The 21,281-nt window shown below is 37.7% G+C and overlaps 1 protein-coding gene across 4 annotated transcripts in view; it reads right to left on the bottom strand.

Moving 5' to 3' along the window:
* The window catches only part of Brinp3 (BMP/retinoic acid inducible neural specific 3), a 432,918-nt gene that overhangs the window by 133,945 nt on the left and 277,692 nt on the right, over positions 1-21,281 (bottom strand). For all 4 annotated transcript variants that reach the window (NM_173121.2, XM_017598680.3, XM_017598682.3 and 1 more), the window contains exons 5-6: positions 14,639-14,744; positions 468-704 (exon numbers count right to left, since the gene is read on the bottom strand). In NM_173121.2, coding sequence (NP_775144.1) covers positions 468-704; positions 14,639-14,744 — 343 coding nt within the window. The remainder of the gene's footprint in view (positions 1-467; positions 705-14,638; positions 14,745-21,281) is intronic.

Below are 21,281 nucleotides of genomic sequence, written 5' to 3'. Positions count from 1 at the left end.
ACCTGCAGACCATTAACATCAAATGGCTCTAGATTTAATTAAAAATGTGGTCAATTTATGGTGAGCCATGAGACTAGGAAGGCACACAGGACATGCTGACAACTTTTTCTTCACAAGTGAAGCTCAAGAGCTCCAAGACAATTGCAGAGAAACATGAAAAGCATTAGATGACAACCACAAATATTAAAATGACAGGACAATTTCTTAATATGTGGTTAACTTCAAATCAAGAACAAGTTGCACTCAAATACCAATCTCATATAAGCAATACATAAACCCCCAATACCCTTAGTAAAACACTTATCGAGCAGTAACAATGCAATATAAATATCCACTTACGAGGTTAATAAAAAATAAATAAACTTTCCAAGTATAAAATAAAACATCGTTTCAACAGGAGTAATCAGCCCTTTCCTCATATATTTGGGACCAAGACTAAGTTTACTGTAGTGAAATGTCAGTCTTACCTGAATCTTCAAAGTCACTGTTGTAGGCTTTCCATGTTTCAGTTATTCGAAGAAGATTCTCTTCCATGGCTTGAATATCCATGGAGGGGCAATTGCATTCTGGGAATTTTGGACCACAGAGGCACCAGCAGTCATTCTCCTTGCAGATAAACTCCCCCTCAGAATTACAAGCAATGTAGCTCAACGCTGCCTGTACAAAACGTTCCTGAAGGTAGTCGGGAAGGAGAACTTGAAGCCCTTGAAAGACAAATGAAGAGATCAAGTTTGTGGCCTCAAACATAATCAGAAAACACTTGTTTACAACACCTTGTGTAGATATGGTAAATGTTAGTATTTTAACCTAAGAAGTAAATCTCTTTAAATACTAGGAAAATTATCTGCCTACACAATTTCTATGCTCGATGGCTACAGGAATATAGAATCTCAAATTTTACACAAATGATTACTATTCTATTCTTTATAAACCAATCTTATGAATCTTTGATGAAATATATTAGGGCATTTGACAATGTTTTACAAAGTTTATACTAAACCTACATAGTTGAAGAATCATGACCACCCTTAGCTGCCTATTAATTCCAATACATTCATTATACTTTCAGACTATCACTCTGCCAAAACTAAAATAAAATAATATCATTACTTTTGTTCTAAGAGTGGGTCAATGTCAGGAGGGCAGGCCTTAACATAGGATACAGTGAAACCTATCTTATATGATTCTCTTGTTTAGGAACAAGGACAGAGACTGAGAGGAGCAGATGGCCTGACAGAGTTTCTTCACAGTCCATTTCTTTGTTGTGTGCAAGTCATCTCTACTGATACAGTTCATTACTTTATTAGATGCCAGTTTGGTAGTTACCATGTCTTTAGGGAGTTGCTATTTGAAATAAACATTAAACCTAATATTAGAAACTTTCCATTGAATATATTTTGAGAAAAATAGTTTCCTTTTCACAATTTCTGAATACATAAAAAACATTTTAAAGGAGGAAAATATTCTAACAAAGTCTTATATGATAACACGTGCCTGTTACCAGCAATTAAGAGGAAGAGGCTAAGAGATAAAGCATTATAGGCCACTTTAACTTATAAAACAGGATAGAGGCTAGTCTGAGCTACATATATCGTAGAAAGAAGAAAGAAAGAAAGAAAAGAAGAAAGAAAGAAAGAAAGAAAGAAAGAAAGAAAGAAGGAAGGAAAGAAAGAAAGAAGGAAGGAAGGAAGGAAGGAAGGAAGGAAAGAAAGAAAGAAAGAAAGAAAGAAAGAAAGAAAGAAAGAAAGAAGGAGATAGGAAGAGAGGGAGTTAAGAAGGGAGGGAGATAGAGAGAGGGAGAAAAGGGAGGAAGGAAATAAGGTAGAAAGGAGAGAAATAGGAAGGGAAAATGGGAAGATAATAGGCCTAAGAAAAAAAGGTAGTAACTAAAACAGTTCGATAGGAATGTCCCCACAAACATGTCCAAACATGTTCACATATTTTAGGGCACATGTGTAGCCACAGACACATGTTTGTGCTTATACAAGCCTACGTATATTACATGAACATATACAAAAAGTAGGAAAAAAGCAAAACAGATGGAACCATTTGGTAAAAGTAAAAATAAACATTCAGAGAATTGCATCAACATTAAAAAAATTTTTAAGTACAGAAGTTTCAATAATATTTACATTTCTTACATGACAAAATATATTCATTATTTTCACCTTGACTTTTACCTATAAACCAAATTAAACATTAATATTCAGGAGAAAATGAAATTCACACAAAATTGAGATTTTTACCCATGTTCCTTTATCTGTTAAATAATAATCCCATGTACTTGCCAGTAAAATGATTCTACATATTTATTTGGAGTTGTATTTTAATTTTTTTAATTTAAATAGAAATATTTATTGGAAAATTTATTTGAAAGATCATTTGCTTGGAACACTGTGGATGTGCAAATGACGGACATGATAATCTCCTATCATGGGAAGTAATTTAATAAAAATAATATTACACTAGTAATGTAATAGAATGTAAATTAACAAATATTGAATAGTAATATATGTAATTCACCAGGTATGACTAATTGGGTAATAATTATATTAGCCCTAGGAGAACAAAACAGATCACTAAGGACAGCATTTGACCATGGACGTGACACATGACTTGTTTTCAACATTCTAATATTTAATTTTTATGTCATAGGATGACCACGATAAATCACAAATTAATGAGAGATTCAAAGACATCACATAATGTTGTTTCAATGTGCCTGGACAATAACAAGGGCAAGTAAGAAACTTAAACTTAACAGATTAGATTTCTATATGAGAAAGAAGTCTGTGCAATTAAATTATCTACATCTGACACACTTAATCATTGGGGTACTCTGATGATATTGGAAGAAGAATCTATAAAGAAAAATATTGATTTTAGCATTACGAAACATATCAGAGGGCTGCAGTAACTATATATTTGAAAAAGGAAATGCTACCTTAAAGTTGACCTAGAAAATTCCTCTTGTCCATTAATTAAACCCACCTGACATCTCTTAAAATATTATCTGTAAGGTATGTGTCAGCTGTAAAGAGAGATAGGCCATCCTACCTCTCTTCATCACCTAAGAAATGCAATTATCAGAATGGCAAAGATCCACCAAGATTCAGTTAAGTCAATAAGAACCAACAGAGAGGTGGAATCTATAAGTTCTCTCTCTCCACTGTAGGGCATTTCACCTTAGATAGGGCATCAAGTGAGAGATAAGGTTGCCATCCCATAGTCAAAAACTCTGACCCATATTTGTTCTGTCTGAAAGAACTGTAGGGACAAAAATGGAAAAAGGAATGAGGAAAAGGAGGTCCAGAGACAGAGCCAAAGTGGGAATCAGCTCAAGGGGAGGCCTCAAGGCATGAAAATATTACTGAAGCTATGGAGGGCTCACAAAAAGGGGCTTATCATGACTGCCCTCCAAAAGACCCAACAAGCAGCTGAAAGAGTCAGATGCAGATATTTACACCCAACCAATGGACAGAAGCTGCTGACCCCTGTGGTTGAATTAGGGAAAACCTAGAAGAAGCTTAGAGGAGGGCAACCCTGTAGGAGGACCAGCAGTTTCAATTAACCTGGACCCTTGAGATCTCTCAGATACTGGACCACCAACTAGGCAGTATACACCAGCTGGTATGAGGCCCCCAACACATATACAGCAGAGGACTTCGAGGTCTGGGTTCAGTCAGAGATGAAGAATTTAACACTCAAGAGACTGGAGGCCACAGGGAGTGAGGAGGTTTGGTAGGGTGGGAGCTGGAGATTAGGGGATGGGGATATCCTCAGGGAGATGGCGGGAGGAGGGATGGGATGTGGAGCTGTCAGAGTGGACCAGGAGGGGGATAAAATCCAGAGTGTAAAAACAATTAAATAAAATTGAAAAACAACAACAAAAGAGAGGTGGGCTTAAGGTCTCCTTAGGATTTATACTGTAAACCTCAGCAACTACCTAATGGCCTGAAACATCATAGAAACTAGAGGAGAATATACTATTGTTACTTTCCTAAATCAGTATGACATATAACATCATTCTAAAGAACTATCCTTATGACAACAGATAGAACTTTCACCCTTCTTCAAAGAAACTTTTTTTTCATAAACAGAAACTATTTCAGAAATCACATTTTTTTCAAAATGAGCTGAATAACTGATATTACGCACATTGGAAAAATTGCAATGGCCAGATGTTCAGGACGTCTCCTATTTATGACTGGGAACCTGAAGACATGTAATCTCAACAATAAGGCTATCTAAGCAACACCTGAAAAAGCTTAAACTGCCTGGAATGTCAACACAGATGGAGGAGAACCCAAAACATCCCTAGATGAAGAGTTACAATCAGTGACTTCTGAAAAATAATCAGTATACAGCAGAAACCAGATAACTGATATATACACAGTAACAGGCAGTCAAATCACACACACACACACATACACACACACACACACACACACACACACACACACTCACACACACACAGGCATGCACACACACACACGCACACTCACACACGCACACTCACACAGAGGCATGCACACACACACGCACTCAACAACTCAGCAGGTTGTATTTATCTGCTTATGCAATCATATAAATATATAATAATAATTAAAGTAAATGGCAATGAATTTTAGATGGAGCAGTAGGAGAGTAGCATAAAAATTGTGTGAACATAGTATATTTAATGAGTCCTTCTTAAAAGGGGGAAAATTTTCATAGGAGGAGATATAGAGACAAAGTTTGGAACAGAGACTGAAGGAATGACCATTCAGAACCTGCCCCATATGGGTATCCAGCCCAAATATATACAACCACCAAACCTAGACAGTAGTGATGAAGCCAAGAAGTACATACTGACAGGAGCCAAATATAGCTGTCTCCTGAGAGTCTCAGCCAGAGCATGAAAAATACAGAGGCAAATGCTAGCAGTAAACCATTGAACTGAGAATGGGGTCCCTGTTGAACGAGTTAGAGAAAGGACTGAAGGAGCTGAAGGGGCTTGCAACTCCATAAGAACAATAACAACCAAGCAGAGCTCCCAGGGACTAAACCACTACCAAAAGACTATTAAACATGGAGAGACCCATGGCTCCAGCTGCATATGTAGCAGAAGATGATCTTTTTGGACACCAATGGAAGAAGGAGACCTTGGTCCTGCCAATACTAGACCCGCCAGTGCAGGGTAATATCAGGGCAGGGAGGGAGGAAGGGAGTGTGGTTGGGGAGAATGAACACCCTTATAGAAGAAGAGGAGGGTGATGGGATAGGGGACTTATGGATGGAAAACCAGGAAAGAAAATAACAATTTAAATGCAAATAAAAAATATCCAATACAAATAAATAAATTAAAAAAGAAAGAAAAACTAAAGTAAATATTAAAATGTGAAGAATATAGAATAGAAAGCTCATTAAGACTTACATACAAAAGAGACGCATAGGACATGTGCAGTTCTACACACACATACACATAAATGCACATGCACTGAAATCCATCACTGAACTCATAATTCTATTTCATAATCAGTATTCCAAAATATTTATTCATTATTATATCTTTATTAATTACTTAAACCTGACTACTGTACTACACTATCAACATAAATATAATATATTTTATACTACATAATAATTACAATATTATAATTTTAACATGAACGTCTGTAAAACAAAATTCTTTCCAATATAAACTCTTATAAGAACTACTCATAAATATGTGTGTTTTCAAAATGCACACGTGTGTGTGTGTGCATGTGTGTGTGCATGTGTGTGTGCGTGTGTGCATGTGTGTGCATGTGTGCATGTGTGTGTGCATGTGTGCATGTGTGTGCATGTGTGTGTGCGTGTGTGCATGTGTGTGTGCATGTGTGTGTGCATGTGTGCATGTGTGTGTGCATGTGTGCATGTGTGTGTGCATGTGTGCATGTGTGTGTGCATGTGTGCATGCAGGTATAGAAAACGTTTGAATCTGGTCCTCTCTCCATCATTTGGTCACCAGAAACACAACTCTGTTCTCTATTCTCAGGCTTGTAGTCAAATGTGTTTACTCACAGAACATCTATTTCAACTGTGAAATTGTACAATGATTCACAGATGATGAAATCAGTACGTTGTTCACATGTGATTTCTCAAAATCATTAAATAAATGAAGATATTTTTCTAGAGTTACTGTATATTTCGACCAGAGGTAATATATTGATGGAAAACTAAATATCACATCAAATAAAAAACTCCATATAGAAAAAACAGTGGTGTTAGCACTCTTTTCTTTTTAAGTAACAAAAATATTCAGGTAACTTTAAACCTCAAATAAATAATGAGGTCTATCAAATTTACAGTATTAAAATATTTTATATGTTTTAAAAATATTTATCTCATATATGTAAGTACATTGTCATTTGATAGGGTAGATAGGAGGGAGATAAAATCTGGAGTGTAAAAGTAAAGATCAAAGCAGCTCTCTGCTCCCAGACCCTGTGGGAAAGACACCTCACCGCCTGATCAGGTGGGCACTCCTGAGGCTGCAGAGCGGAAGAGACCACCAAAACTGCCCACCCCTGCCCACATCCCTGGCCCAATAGAAAACTGTATAAGGCCTCTGGGCTCCCGTGGGTGAGGGCCCAGGAGCGGCAGGACCCCTGCCTGAGACACCACCGCCGGAACCTGAGGGAAACAGACCAGATAAACAGTTCTCTGCACCCAAATCCCGTGGGAGGGAGAGCTGAACCTTCAGAGAGGCAGACAAACCTGGGAAACCAGAAGAGACTGCTCTCTGTACATACATCTCGGACGCCAGAGGAAAACACCAAGGCCATCTGGAACCCTGGTGCACTGAAGCTCCCGGAAGGGGCGGCACAGGTCTTCCTGGTTGCTGCCGCTGCAGAGAGCCCCTGGGCAGCACCCCGCGAGCAAATTTGAGCCTCGGGACCACAGGTAAAACCAACTTGTCTGCGGCAAGAAAGCTGCCTGGTGAACTCAAGACACAGGCCCACAGGAACAGCTGAAGACCTGTAGAGAGGAAAAACTACACGCCCGAAAGCAGAACACTCTGTCCCCATAACTGACTGAAAGAGAGGAAAACAGGTCTACAGCACTCCTGACACACAGGCTTATAGGACAGTCTAGCCACTGTCAGAAATAGCAGAACAAAGTAACACTAGAGATAATCTGATGGCGAGAGGCAAGCGCAGGAACCCAAGCAACAGAAACCAAGACTACATGCCATCATCGGAGCCCAATTCTCCCACCAAAACAAACATGGAATATCCAAACACACCAGAAAAGCAAGATCTAGTTTCAAAATCATATTTGATCATGATGCTGGAGGACTTCAAGAAAGACATGAACACACTTAGGGAAACACAGGAAAACATTAATAAAAAAGTAGAAGCCTACAGAGAGGAATCGCAAAAATCCCTGAAAGAATTCCAGGAAAACACAATCAAACAGTTGAAGGAATTAAAAATGGAAATAGAAGCAATCAAGAAAGAACACATGGAAACAACCCTGGATATAGAAAACCAAAAGAAGAGACAAGGAGCTGTAGATAGAAGCCTCACCAACAGAATTCAAGAGATGGAAGAGAGAATCTCAGGAGCAGAAGATTCCATAGAAATCATTGACTCAACTGTCAAAGATAATGTAAAGCAGAAAAAGCTACTGGTCCAAAACATACAGGAAATCCAGGACTCAATGAGAAGATCAAACCTAAGGATAATAGGTATAGAAGAGAGTGAAGACTCCCAGCTCAAAGGACCAGTAAATATCTTCAACAAAATCATAGAAGAAAACTTCCCTAACCTAAAAAAAGAGATACCCATAGGCATACAAGAAGCCTACAGAACTCCAAAGAGATTGGACCAGAAAAGAAACACCTCCCGTCACATAATTGTCAAAACACCAAACACACAAAATAAAGAAAGAATATTAAAAGCAGTAAGGGAAAAAGGTCAAGTAACATATAAAGGCAGACCTATCAGAATCACACCAGACTTCTCGCCAGAAACTATGAAGGCCAGAAGATCCTGGACTGATGTCATACAGACCCTAAGAGAACACAAATGCCAGCCCAGGTTACTGTATCCTGCAAAACTCTCAATTAACATAGATGGAGAAACCAAGATATTCCATGACAAAACCAAATTTACACAATATCTTTCTACAAATCCAGCACTACAAAGGATAATAAATGGTAAAGCCCAACATAAGGAGGCAAGCTATACCCTAGAAGAAGCAAGAAACTAATCGTCTTGGCAACAAAACAAAGAGAATGAAAGCACACAAACATAACCTCACATCCAAATATGAATATAACGGGAAGCAATAATCACTAGTCCTTAATATCTCTCAACATCAATGGCCTCAACTCCCCAATAAAAAGAAATAGGTTAACAAACTGGATACGCAACGAGGACCCTGCATTCTGCTGCCTACAGGAAACATACCTCAGAGACAAAGACAGACACTACCTCAGAGTGAAAGGCTGGAAAACAACTTTCCAAGCAAATGGTCAGAAGAAGCAAGCTGGAGTAGCCATTCTAATATCAAATAAAATCAATTTTCAACTAAAAGTCATCAAAAAAGATAAGGAAGGACACTACATATTCATCAAAGGAAAAATCCACCAAGATGAACTCTCAATCCTAAATATCTATGCCCCAAATACAAGGGCACCTACATATGTAAAAGAAACCTTACTAAAGCTCAAAACACACACTGCACCTCACACAATAATAGTGGGAGATTTCAACACCCCACTCTCATCAATGGACAGATCATGGAAACAGAAATTAAACGGAGATGTAGACAGAAAAGAGAAGTCCTGAGCCAAATGGACCTAACGGATATTTATAGAACATTCTATCCTAAAGCAAAAGGATATACCTTCTTCTCAGCTCCTCATGGTACTTTCTCCAAAATTGACCATATAATTGGTCAAAAAACGGGCCTCAACAGGTACAGAAAGATAGAAATAATCCCATGCGTGCTATCGGACCACCACGGCCTAAAACTGGTCTTCAATAACAATCAAGGAAGAATGTCCACATATACTTGGAAATTGAACAATGCTCTACTCAATGATAACCTGGTCAAGGAAGAAATAAAGAAAGAAATTAAAAACTTTTTAGAATTTAATGAAAATGAAGATACAACATACCCAAACTTATGGGACACAATGAAAGCTGTGCTAAGAGGAAAACTCATAGCGCGGAGTGCCTGCAGAAAGAAACAGGAAAGAGCATATATCAGCAGCTTGACAGCACACCTAAAAGATCTAGAACAAAAAGAAGCAAATACACCCAGGAGGAGTAGAAGGCAGGAAATAATCAAACTCAGAGCTGAAATCAACCAAGTAGAAACAAAAACGACCATAGAAAGAATCAACAGAACCAAAAGTTAGTTCTTTGAGAAAATCAACAAGATAGATAAACCCTTACCAGACTAACAAGAGGACACAGAGAGTGCGTCCAAATTAACAAAATCAGAAATGAAAAGGGAGACATAACTACAGATTCAGAGGAAATTCAAAAAATCATCAGATCATACTACAAAAACCTATATTCAACAAAACTTGAAAATCTGCAGGAAATGGACAATTTCCTAGACAGATACCAGGTACCGAAGTTAAATCAGGAACAGATAAACCAGTTAAACAACGCCATAACTCCTAAGGAAATAGAAGCAGTCATTAAAGGTCTCCCAACCAAAAAGAGCCCAGGTCCAGACGGGTTTAGTGCAGAATTCTATCAAACCTTCATAGAAGACCTCATACCAATATTATCCAAACTATTCCACAAAATTGAAACAGATGGATCACTACCGAATACCTTCTACGAAGCCACAATTACTCTTATACCTAAACCACACAAAGACACAACAAAGAAAGAGAACTTCAGACCAATTTCCCTTATGAATATCGACGCAAAAATACTCAACAAAATTCTGGCAAACCGAATCCAAGAGCACATCAAAACAATCATCCACCATGATCAAGTAGGCTTCATCCCAGGCATGCAGGGATGGTTTAATATACGGAAAACCATCAACGTGATCCATTATATAAACAAACTGAAAGAACAAAACCACATGATCATTTCATTAGATGCTGAGAAAGCATTTGACAAAATTCAACACCCCTTCATGATAAAAGTCCTGGAAAGAATAGGAATTCAAGGCCCATACCTGAACATGGTAAAAGCCATATACAGCAAACCAGTTGCTAACATTAAACTAAATGGAGAGAAACTTGAAGCAATCCCACTAAAATCAGGGACTAGACAAGGCTGCCCACTCTCTCCCTACTTATTCAATATAGTTCTTGAAGTTCTAGCCAGAGCAATCAGACAACAAAAGTATGTCAAGGGGATACAGATCAGAAAAGAAGAAGTCAAAATATCACTATTTGCAGATGATATGATAGTATATTTAAGTGATCCCAAAAGTTCCACCAGAGAACTACTAAAGCTGATAAACAACTTCAGCAAAGTGGCTGGGTATAAAATTAACTCAAATAAATCAGTTGCCTTCCTCTATATAAAAGAGAAACAAGCCGAGAAAGAAATTAGGGAAACGACACCCTTCATAATAGACCCAAATAATATAAAGTACCTCGGAGTGACTTTAACAAAGCAAGTAAAAGATCTGTACAGTAAGAACTTCAAGACACTGAGGAAAGAAATTGAAGAAGACCTCAGAAGATGGAAAGATCTCCCATGCTCATGGATTGGCAGGATTAATGTAGTAAAAATGCCATTTTACCAAAAGCAATCTACAGATTCAATGCAATCCCCATCAAAATACCAATCCAATTCTTCAAAGAGTTAGACAGAACAATTTGCAAATTCATCTGGAATAACAAAAAACCCAGGATAGCTAAAGCTATCTTCAACAATGAAAGGACTTCAGGGGGAATCACTATCCCTGAACTCAAGCAGTATTACAGAGCAATAGTGATAAAAACTGCATGGTATTGGTACAGAGACAGACAGATAGACCAATGGAATAGAATTGAAGACCCAGAAATGAACCCACACACATATGGTCACTTGATTTTTGACAAAGGAGCCAAAACCATCCAATGGAAAAAAGATAGCATTTTCAGCAAATGGTGCTGGTTCAACTGGAGGGCAACATGTAGAAGAATGCAGATCGATCCATGCTTATCACCCTGTACAAAGCTTAAGTCCAAGTGGATCAAGGACCTCCACATCAAAGCAGACACACTCAAACTAATAGAAGAAAAACTAGGGAAGCATCTGGAACACATGGGCACTGGAAAAAATTTCCTGAAAAAAACACCAATGGCTTACGCTCTAAGATCAAGAATTGACAAATGGGATCTCATAAAACTGCAAAGCTTCTGTAAGGGAAAGGACACTGTGGTTAGGACAAAACGGCAACCAACAGATTGGGAAAAGATCTTTACCAATCCTACAACAGATAGAGGCCTTATATCCAAAATATACAAAGAACTCAAGAAGTTAGACCACAGGGAAACAAATAACCCTATTAAAAAATGGGGCTCAGAGCTAAACAAAAAATTCACAGCTGAGGAATGCCGAATGGCTGAGAAACACCTAAAGAAATGTTCAACATCTTTAGTCATAAGGGAAATGCAAATCAAAACAACCCTGAGATTTCACCTCACACCAGTGAGAATGGCTAAGATCAAAAACTCAGGGGACAACAGATGCTGGCGAGGATGTGGAGAAAGAGGAACACTCCTCCATTGTTGGTGGAATTGCAAACTGGTACAACCATTCTGGAAATCAGTCTGGAGGATCCTCAGAAAATTGGACATTGAACTGCCTGAGGATCCAGCTATACCTCTCTTGGGCATATACCCAAAAGATGCCCCAACATATAAAAAAGACACGTGCTCCACTATGTTCATTGCAGCCTTATTTATAATAGCCAGAAGCTGGAAAGAACCCCGATGCCCTTTAACAGAGGAATGGATACAGAAAATGTGGTACATCTACACAATGGAATATTACTCAGCTATCAAAAACAACGACTTTATGAAATTCGTAGGCAAATGGCTGGAACTGGAAAATATCATCCTGAATGAGCTAACCCAAACACAGAAAGACATACATGGTATGCACTCACTGATAAGTGGCTATTAGCCCAAATGCTTGAATTACCCTAAATGCCTAGAACAAATGAAACTCAAGACAGATGATCAAAATGTGAATGCTTCACTCCTTCTTTAAAAGGGGAACAAGAATACCCTTGGCAGGGAAGAGAGAGGCAAAGATTAAAACAGAGACTGAAGGAACACCCATTCAGTGTCTGCCCCACATGTGGCCCATACATATACAGCCACCCAATTAGACAAAATGGATGAAGCAAAGAAGTGCAGACCGACAGGAGCCGGATGTAGATCGCTCCTGAGAGACACAGCCAGAATACAGCAAATACAGAGGCGAATACCAGCAGCAAACCACTGAACTGAGAATAGGACCCCCGTTGAAGGAATCAGAGAAAGAACTGGAAGAGCTTGAAGGGGCTCGAGACCCCATATGTACAACAATGCCAAGCAACCAGAGCTTCCAGGGACTAAGCCACTACCTAAAGACTATACATGGACTGACCCTGGACTCTGACCTCATAGGTAGCAATGAATATCCTAGTAAGAGCACCAGTGGAAGGGGAAGCCCTGGGTCCTGCTAAGACTGAACCCCCAGTGAACTAGACTGTTGGGGGGAGGGGGACAATGGGGGGAGGGTGGGGAGGGGAACACCGATAAGAAAGGGGAGGGGTGAGGGTGATGTTTGCCCGGAAACTGGGAAAGGGAATAACACTCGAAATGTATATAAGAAATACTCAAGTTAATAATAAAAAAAAATAAAATTAAATTAAAAAAAATACCTCATCTATGGCCTTGTTGGACACCAATGGGAGGAGAAGCCCTTGGTCCTGCCAAGTCTGGACCCCCACAGTGTAGGTGAATGTCAGGGTGGGGAGGCAGAAATGGGGGGTGATTGGGGAGGGGAAACACCCTCATAGAAGAGGGGAGGGGATGGGATAGGGGGCTTATGGATGGGAAACCAGGAAAGGGAATACCATTTGAAATGTAAATAAAAAATTATCCAATGAAAAACGTGAAAAAATAAATAAAAATGCCTCATTTATTCCCCCCCAAAAAATAAAGATCAAATAAATTTTTTAAATTATAATATTTGAAGTAAATAGTAATTATTAACCATTTAGGATTCTTTGAACATAAATTATTATGGATATATTTTGTTTTTACATTCATATAATTAGAATATAGAGTGTAATTTCTAAATGATTTTATGTTAAACAAAACACACACACATATATATACATATATATATAATGTATAAAATTCTGAAAGGGAAATGAAATAGAAATGACAGAAAATTAATTCTGCTCAATAAATTCCCATTTTGATCAACACAGTTCTTCATTGGGGCTATCAGGTCATTTCAATAATACTTATGATGATAATGTGCATTTCTGTTTTTTTTCTTTTAGAAAATATTTACATATTGTATTTATTTATGATTGTGGGTGTTTGTCTGAATGTGTGAGGATATCTTTTGCATGAAGTGGCCTACCATAGTCAGAAGAGGACATCACATGACCTGAAGGTGGAACCAGAGGCTGAGTTTCTACGTGAATGCTGGGAATCAAATCCTAGTTTTCCACGTGCAGCAAGTGTTCATCACAACTGTGTCATCTCGAGTCAGTTGCACTATCTCTTGCTTTTAAGAATGAAGAACTGTACATTCTTATGTCTGCTTTTGAGAATACACACACACACACACACACACACACACACACAATTTCCAGGTCTTTTGCTAAAGACCTACATTTAATCACCTTCTAGAGTGTGAGTGAATAAAAGGACATATGCCAACAATCACAAATCCTCCTGAAGTTAAATAATGAGAATATGAACAACTTGATATAATATCGTCTATACCTCTACTCACCAGAAATCTAAGGCATCATTGTCTGCTGTATTAAGTTAAATTGAAACTGCCTGTCATATTTTATAATATGAATAGAAATAATTAATAATACCAATAATTACCAATTATACAAAAAATAATAAAAAAGGCATGGACTACATGGACTATGCAAGCATATATATATATATACTCTCTTAGTAGAGAACAGTGGTTGGCATTTACAATAAAATTATTCTCCATATAAGAATTAATAATTATTACTACTTAATTTGTGAAGAAAAATAAGTTGATATTTCTCCACATGATCTACATCATCCAGATATAATAAAATTGTTAGATTAGCGTTGTCAATAACTTTGAAATCCTAGTATGTACATGCCTGGACTTCTCCGTTTTTAAGATTTAAAATTATTTGTAATCATATGCAATCTGTGTGTCTATGTCTAGTTATGCACACAACAGTACAGGTGTCTAAGAAGGCTAGAGGTTTCCCATCCCCAAGATCCAGAAATCCAGAGGGCGATAAGTATTCATATTTGGGGTCTAAGAACTCAACTCAGGTCCTCTGGTAAAGGATCAAGTGCTTTTAAGTCATTTTTTTTCAATACAAAATGGCTTATTTCTATAAATGCAAAACGAATTATAGCTGCATAGCCTATCATCTAGACTCATAAAGAATTCATGTAAATTTATCTACGTACCTTGCAACTGAATTTTATTCTCTGGACTCTGAACCAAGACAGAGCTGACAGAATCTAGGTTGTCATAGTTACTGCAGCCAAGAGGACCCGTCCGTGTTTCTGTCACCTGATTTAAAAAAAAGAAAAAAGAAAAACATTAACTTTATTAAATAAATCATACTGTTATAACATTCTTGCTGTAGAGTATCCTTGTTTCATACTGTAGTATTTGATGGCAAACATCACTTAAAGTTGTGATACACAGTAGACAATGGCAAGAGGGAGTTCAAAGCGAACAATGAGTAAAGAAACATGTTTCCAGCACTTTCATTCCTCCTTTTAATACATATAAAGCTCACTTCGAGAAAATGTAAGAAATATATAGTAAAAGGACATACAACTTAAAGCTATTGGAAATTTTTGACTTCTGTAGCAATTATTTTTTATAGCACTTGTAAATTAAAGTGACATCCTGAGACACTTAAAAATTGACCATCAATTTTATTAAATCAAATGTAAATATATCCACCTGTATGAATGCAGGTATTTTTCTTCCATTTCATCTGCTCAGTATGAGGTCAGTGTCCCTATTCAGATATCATGTTAACTCAAAGTCTTTACCCTTTAGTTGGCCCTCTTCTGATCAAGTTTGAATGCAGTTTTCTCCATTCTCTCTACTGACTAATTTATTTATACTCAAGATAAACCTTATGTGGAAAGACACACTAAGAAGGCTGTAGCTTTCATGGCAAAGTTTTAGTATGGAGTTGAGAAATTTCATATAGTGAATACACATTTTTAAAATATATTGTTATATGTATAAATTTGTCAACATACCAAGAGAGAATTTGCTGATTAGTCAGTGTTTAAATTACTTAAAAACTAAGTTACAACACTTTTTATTAAGAAATTATTTTAGAATGTATTATATGATAGGTGAATTCTACAAGCCTTACCAGGCTTAGGAATAGTCTAGGAATAGCATACACAAATATTTTACTTGTAATCGAGTAATAGATTAATACTATTGAAATAAATTTAAATCTTAAATTATTGAGCAAATGTTTTCAAACACATCCATAATCTATAAAGAATAAATATACCAAAACAACATGAATTTTAGCCATCAGTTGAAATATTAATATTTTGTATATTTCTCATAGTCTGTTTTGAAACCAGGTGTCATTTTATAGATAAAAATAAAATGAAAGACAAACAGTAATTTATTAAAGTTTGTGTTTTAGAAAGTGGGAATGATAGTGTCAAAGTATTTTATTTTATTTGTTTAGGGACAGGACATATTAAAAGCAAGGAATCATATCATCTATCACAGTATAAATTTTTTTCTTGGCTCATAGTACTGGGAATGGCTGTACATGGACTAGCCATGTGCTTGATGGCCTGGGGAGAGGAAGTGCTATGTAGCATGTGACATGGGAAGTAAAACTTCACTAACTGTGACAGGTAAACTTGAACCTTGTTAAAATTTTCTCTATAGAGAACTTGCTGTATGAATATGGTAGTCACATATTTGATTCAGGCACTGAGTTTTTATGTACATTTTCTTCAGACTTTCTTATTATTTTCAGTGAAGATACAAAAGTAGAAAATTTGAATAGAGACTTTCAGGTAGTTTTCAATTTTTCTTTCAACTTCTTTTCTACAGTTTCATTTATTTTACAGTTCTAGAGTTTTACAGAATAGAGATCTATTCCTGTATCAAAGAAATATTACTATAATTGTGTGAACAAATGATAGAGGCTTATGTTTATTTATATTAAATGAAATGTATACCATTAATTAAACCAAGAAAAACTACTACCACTGCTAATTTATATAGATAAACATGATACTAACTAATGTGTACATATGGAGTTGAACTAAAACCTTCCTATCTGTGCTAACAGTATTTCTCCCAATAGCTATAGACAATCTGACAAAGACAAGGCTTGAGAAATCTTCTCGGTGGTTGGTCAGAGTTGTCCAAGAGACTCACACAATGAGTCTTCCTCTTTGACTCTACCTTTTTACCTAGAAGTTGGCATGAATCCCTATCTGAAGATACTATGCCTTTGAACATGTAATCTTGAAGACCTGAACTGGATCTGACCTAAAAAGCCTTTTGATAGACAACTAGATTCCAAGGTATGAGAAAACTCCTATCATGATATAAATGGAGGGAAACAATTTATTCCTATGCTCATGAATCTAAAACAGACCCATTGTGGCATTATATACCAAAGAACACAATACTCCCATGCACATTTTGAAGTACAGTTGTCTTATTGTACTTAATGACCTCAATTAGCAGGAATCATCCTTCCCACTGAAAAATCTAATAAACTACCTAGGCCTACATAACGAAATCAAGGATGTTTGGAGAAGGACTTACATCTATCACTTTTCCTAACCATCATATTTCTTAACTACCTTCTAAATATTAATCTTTATACCCACAGTTAATGAAAGTCCACTCTTCATTCTCCTTGCAAAAGATAAAAACCATTAAAGAAAACAAAACAAAAAACAAAACAAAAAACAAACAACAACAACAAAAAACAGTTCACTAAAAGTCAGAGAACAAGAAAAACTATGGCATCAAGTCATACATCAACACTCCATTTCCTAAGACACAGGTATCATAGAGGTAAAGAAATGAAAATTATTTAAAAGCAGGAGGAGGAAGAAGTTTGCTGGGAGATTTTCTCCTAGAAAAACCGGAGAAACTACAACCATGAAGGCTCATTAACATGTATGCCTAACAAGATCCGAACAAGGTTGACAGCCATATATTGCTAACATGGAAGGAGGGGTCTGTTAATGACAGCTCAAAGTAGAAATTGAACAACAGTTAAATGAGAAATACTGATAGCAGGGCAAAAAGTTTTCCCCAGGGCAGAGACCCCAAGTTACTCAACACCTAGTAGCTAACCCTGTTATCATATGTATATACCACTAACATAATGACTGAACAGATTATATTCATATATATATTTTTTTTTCCGGAGCTGGGGACCGAACCCAGGGCCTTGTGCACATGCATGAACACACACTTTCACACAGATATCTCCTAAGGATAAAGCATGGTCTTCCTTCTTACCATTTTATTTTTGCCTAATTGTTTTTTTTACTTTTTATTACTTACTTTATTTATTTACATTTCAAATATTATCCCCTTTGCTGGACCCCCTCTATAAGCCCTCCCTCCACCCCTTACCCCCTCTCATTTACCTCTGAGAGGGGGCTCCCCAACCCACTCACTCAATCCCATCTCACCCCTCAAGCATCCCCTACTCGAAAATCAAACCTCTACAGGACCAACCTCAACACATCCCACTGAGGCTAGACCAGGCAATCTTCTGCTTCATATGTAGCTGGTGCCACAGAGTAGACTCTTTCGTTAGTTAGTTAGTTAGTTAGTTAGTTAGTTAGTTAGTTAGTTAGCTTATACTGATCTTCTTATTGGGTTCAATCCCCTTCAGCTCCTCCAATCCGTAGGGGACCCTGAGGTTGGCTGTAATGCCCCAATGGCTATCCATATCAGTCCCAGATGCTGATAGAGCCTCTCAGATGACAGCCATGCCAGGCCTCTGTCTTCGAGCACAACATGGAATTAGAAATAGTGTCATTTCCCTAATTTCTTCCTCAGCTTGTTTCTCTTTTGTGTAGAGGAAGGCAACTGATTTATTTGAGTTAATTTTATACCCAGCCACTTTGCTGAAGTTGTTTATCAGCTTTAGTAGTTCTCTGGTGGAACTTTTGGGATCACTTAAATATACTATCATATCATCTGCAAATAGTGATATTTTGACCTCTTCTTTTCCGATCTGTATCCCCTTGATCTCCTTTTGTTGTCTGATTGCTCTGGCTAGAACTTCAAGAACTATATTGAATAAGTAGAAAGAGAGTGGGCAGCCTTGTCTAGTCCCTGATTTTAGTGGGATTGCTTCACGTTTCTCTCCATTTAGTTTAATGTTAGCAACTGGTTTGCTGTATATGGCTTTTACTATGTTTAGGTATGGGCCTTGAATTCCTATTCTTTCCAGGACTTTTATCATGAAGGGGTGTTGAATTTTGTCAAATGCTTTCTCAGCATCTAATGAAATGATCATGTGGTTCCGTTCTTTCAGTTTGTTTATATAATGGATCACGTTGATGGTTTTCCATATATTAAACCATCCCTGTATGCCTGGGATGAAGCCTACTTGATCATGGCGGATGATCGTTTTGATGTGCTCTTGGATTCGGTTTGCCAGAATTTTATTGAGTATTTTTGCGTCGACATTCATAAGGGAAATTGGTCTGAAGTTCTCTTTCTTTGTTGGGTCTTTGTGTGGTTTAGGTATAAGAGTAATTGTGGCTTCATAGAAGGAATTCGGTAGTGATCCATCTGTTTCAATTTTGTGGAATAGTTTGGATAATATTGGTATGAGGTCTTCTATGAAGGTCGGAGAGAATTCTGAACTAAACCCGTCTGGACCTGGGCTCTTTTTGGTTGGGAGACCTTTAATGACTGCTTCTATTTCCTTAGGAGTTATGGGGTTGTTTAACTGGTTTATCTGTTCCTGATTTGACTTCGGTACCTGGTATCTGTCTAGGAAATTGTCCATTTCCTGCAGATTTTCAAGTTTTGTTGAATATAGGCTTTTATAGTAAGATCTGATGATTTTTTTTTAATTTCCTCTGAATCTGTAGTTATGAGTGGAAGGGGGAGCCCTTGGTCCTGCTAAGACTGAACCCCCAGTGAACGTGATTGTTGGGGGGAGGGCGGCAATGGGGGGAGGATGGGGAGGGGAACACCCATAAAGAAGGGGAGCAGGAAGGGTTAGGGGGATGTTGGCCCAGAAACCGGGAAAGGGCATAACATTCGAAATGTAAATAAGAAATACTCAAGTTAATAAAAAAAGTAATAAAAAAATAGTGTCAGGGTTTGGTGTGTACACATGGGATTGATCTGAAGCTGGTATGGTCTCTGGATGGCCTTTCCTTCAGCCTCTGCTCCATTTTGTCCCTGCATTTCCTTCAGACAGGAATAAGTATGGCTCAAAATTTTGAGATGGATGAGCGGCCCATCCGTCAACTGGGGGCCATGACTAACTACTGGAGGAGATCTCTTCAGATTCCATCTCTCCACTGTTGGGCATTCCAGCTAAGGTCACCCTCACAGGGTCCAGGAATCTTAAATCCTTGGTAACTGGGACGCTCTAAGCATACCCCTGGCCTCACCGTAAACTGCTGCATATTTCTATTCATTGTCTTGGCCCTTTGGGCTTCTCGCTTGTCTCCCCCTATACTTGAACCTGCTCCCACTTTCTTCCCCTGCAAGTTCCGCCCTCCCTCTGAACTCCATGATTATTTTGTTCCCCCTTCTAAATGGAAATGAAGCATCCACTCCTGGACCTCTCTTCTTATTAGACTTCATATTGTCTATGGGCTAAATCACGAGTAATGAGTGTTCTGAACTTTTAAGCTAACACTCACTTATCAGTGAGTATATAGCATGTATGTTCTTTTGGATCTAGTTTACCTTATTCAGGTAAGTAGATATTTTCTAGTTCTTTCCATTTGATTTCAAATGAGGTGCTCATTTGTAACAGCTGAGTAGTATTCCATTATGTAAATGTCTCACATTCTATGTATTCATTCTTCAATTGAGGAACCTCTGGGTTGTTTCCAGCTTCTGGTTATAGAAAATATGACTGCTATGTAAATAGTGGAGCATATATGCTTGTGATATGAATGTGGCATCTTTTGAGTATATACCCAGTAGTGGTAGAGTTGGGACTTCAGTAAAACTATTTCGAATTTTTCTGAGGAACCATCTAATTGTGGTTGTATCCAGGGTGGTTGTGTCAGTTTGGAAAACCATCAGCAATGGTGGAGAGTTCCTCTTTCTGCACATCCTCACTGGCATCTGCTGTCACCTGAGTTTTGACCTTAAACATTGTGATTGATGTAAGATGGGATCTCAGAGTTGGTTTGATTTGCATTTCCCTGATGACTAAGGAGGTTGAACATTTCTTTATGCACTTTTTGGCAACTTGAGATTCCTCTGCTGAGGATTCACTGCTTAGTCCTGTAGCCCATTTATAATTGGGTTATTTGGTTTTCTGGAATCTTACTTCTTGACTACTTTGAATATTTTTGATATTAGCCCTCTATCTTATGTACGTTTGGTAAAGATCTTTTCCCAATTGGTAGGTTACTATTTTATCCTATTGACAGTGTCCTTTGCCTTACAGAAGCTTTTCAGTTTCATGAGGTCCCATTTGTCAGTTACGGATCTTAGAGTCTGAGCCACTGTTATTCTGTTCAGGAAATTTCCTCCTGTGCCAATGTGTTCAAGGCTCTTTCCAACTTTCTCTTCTATTAGATTCCATATATCTGGTTTCATGGGGAGGTCCTTGATCTACTTGTACTTGAGCTTTGTACAAGGAGATAAAAAGGAATCAATTTGCATTCCTGTACATGCAGACAGCCAGATAGACCAGCACCATTTGTTGAAAATGCTGTCTTTTCCCACTGAATGGTTTTCAATTCTTTCTCAAATATCAAGTGTCCATAGATGTGTGCCTTCATTTTTGGGTCTTCAGTTTGATTCCTTTGATCTACCTGCCAGTCTCTATTTTAATACCATGGGTTTTATTTACATGGTACTCTTTTA

This window comes from Rattus norvegicus, chromosome 13 (genome assembly GCF_036323735.1).
Source record: "Rattus norvegicus strain BN/NHsdMcwi chromosome 13, GRCr8, whole genome shotgun sequence".
Lineage (NCBI taxonomy): Eukaryota > Metazoa > Chordata > Mammalia > Rodentia > Muridae > Rattus > Rattus norvegicus.
The sequence above is the reverse complement of the archived record's forward strand: the minus strand, read 5'-3'. Positions and strand labels throughout refer to the sequence as shown.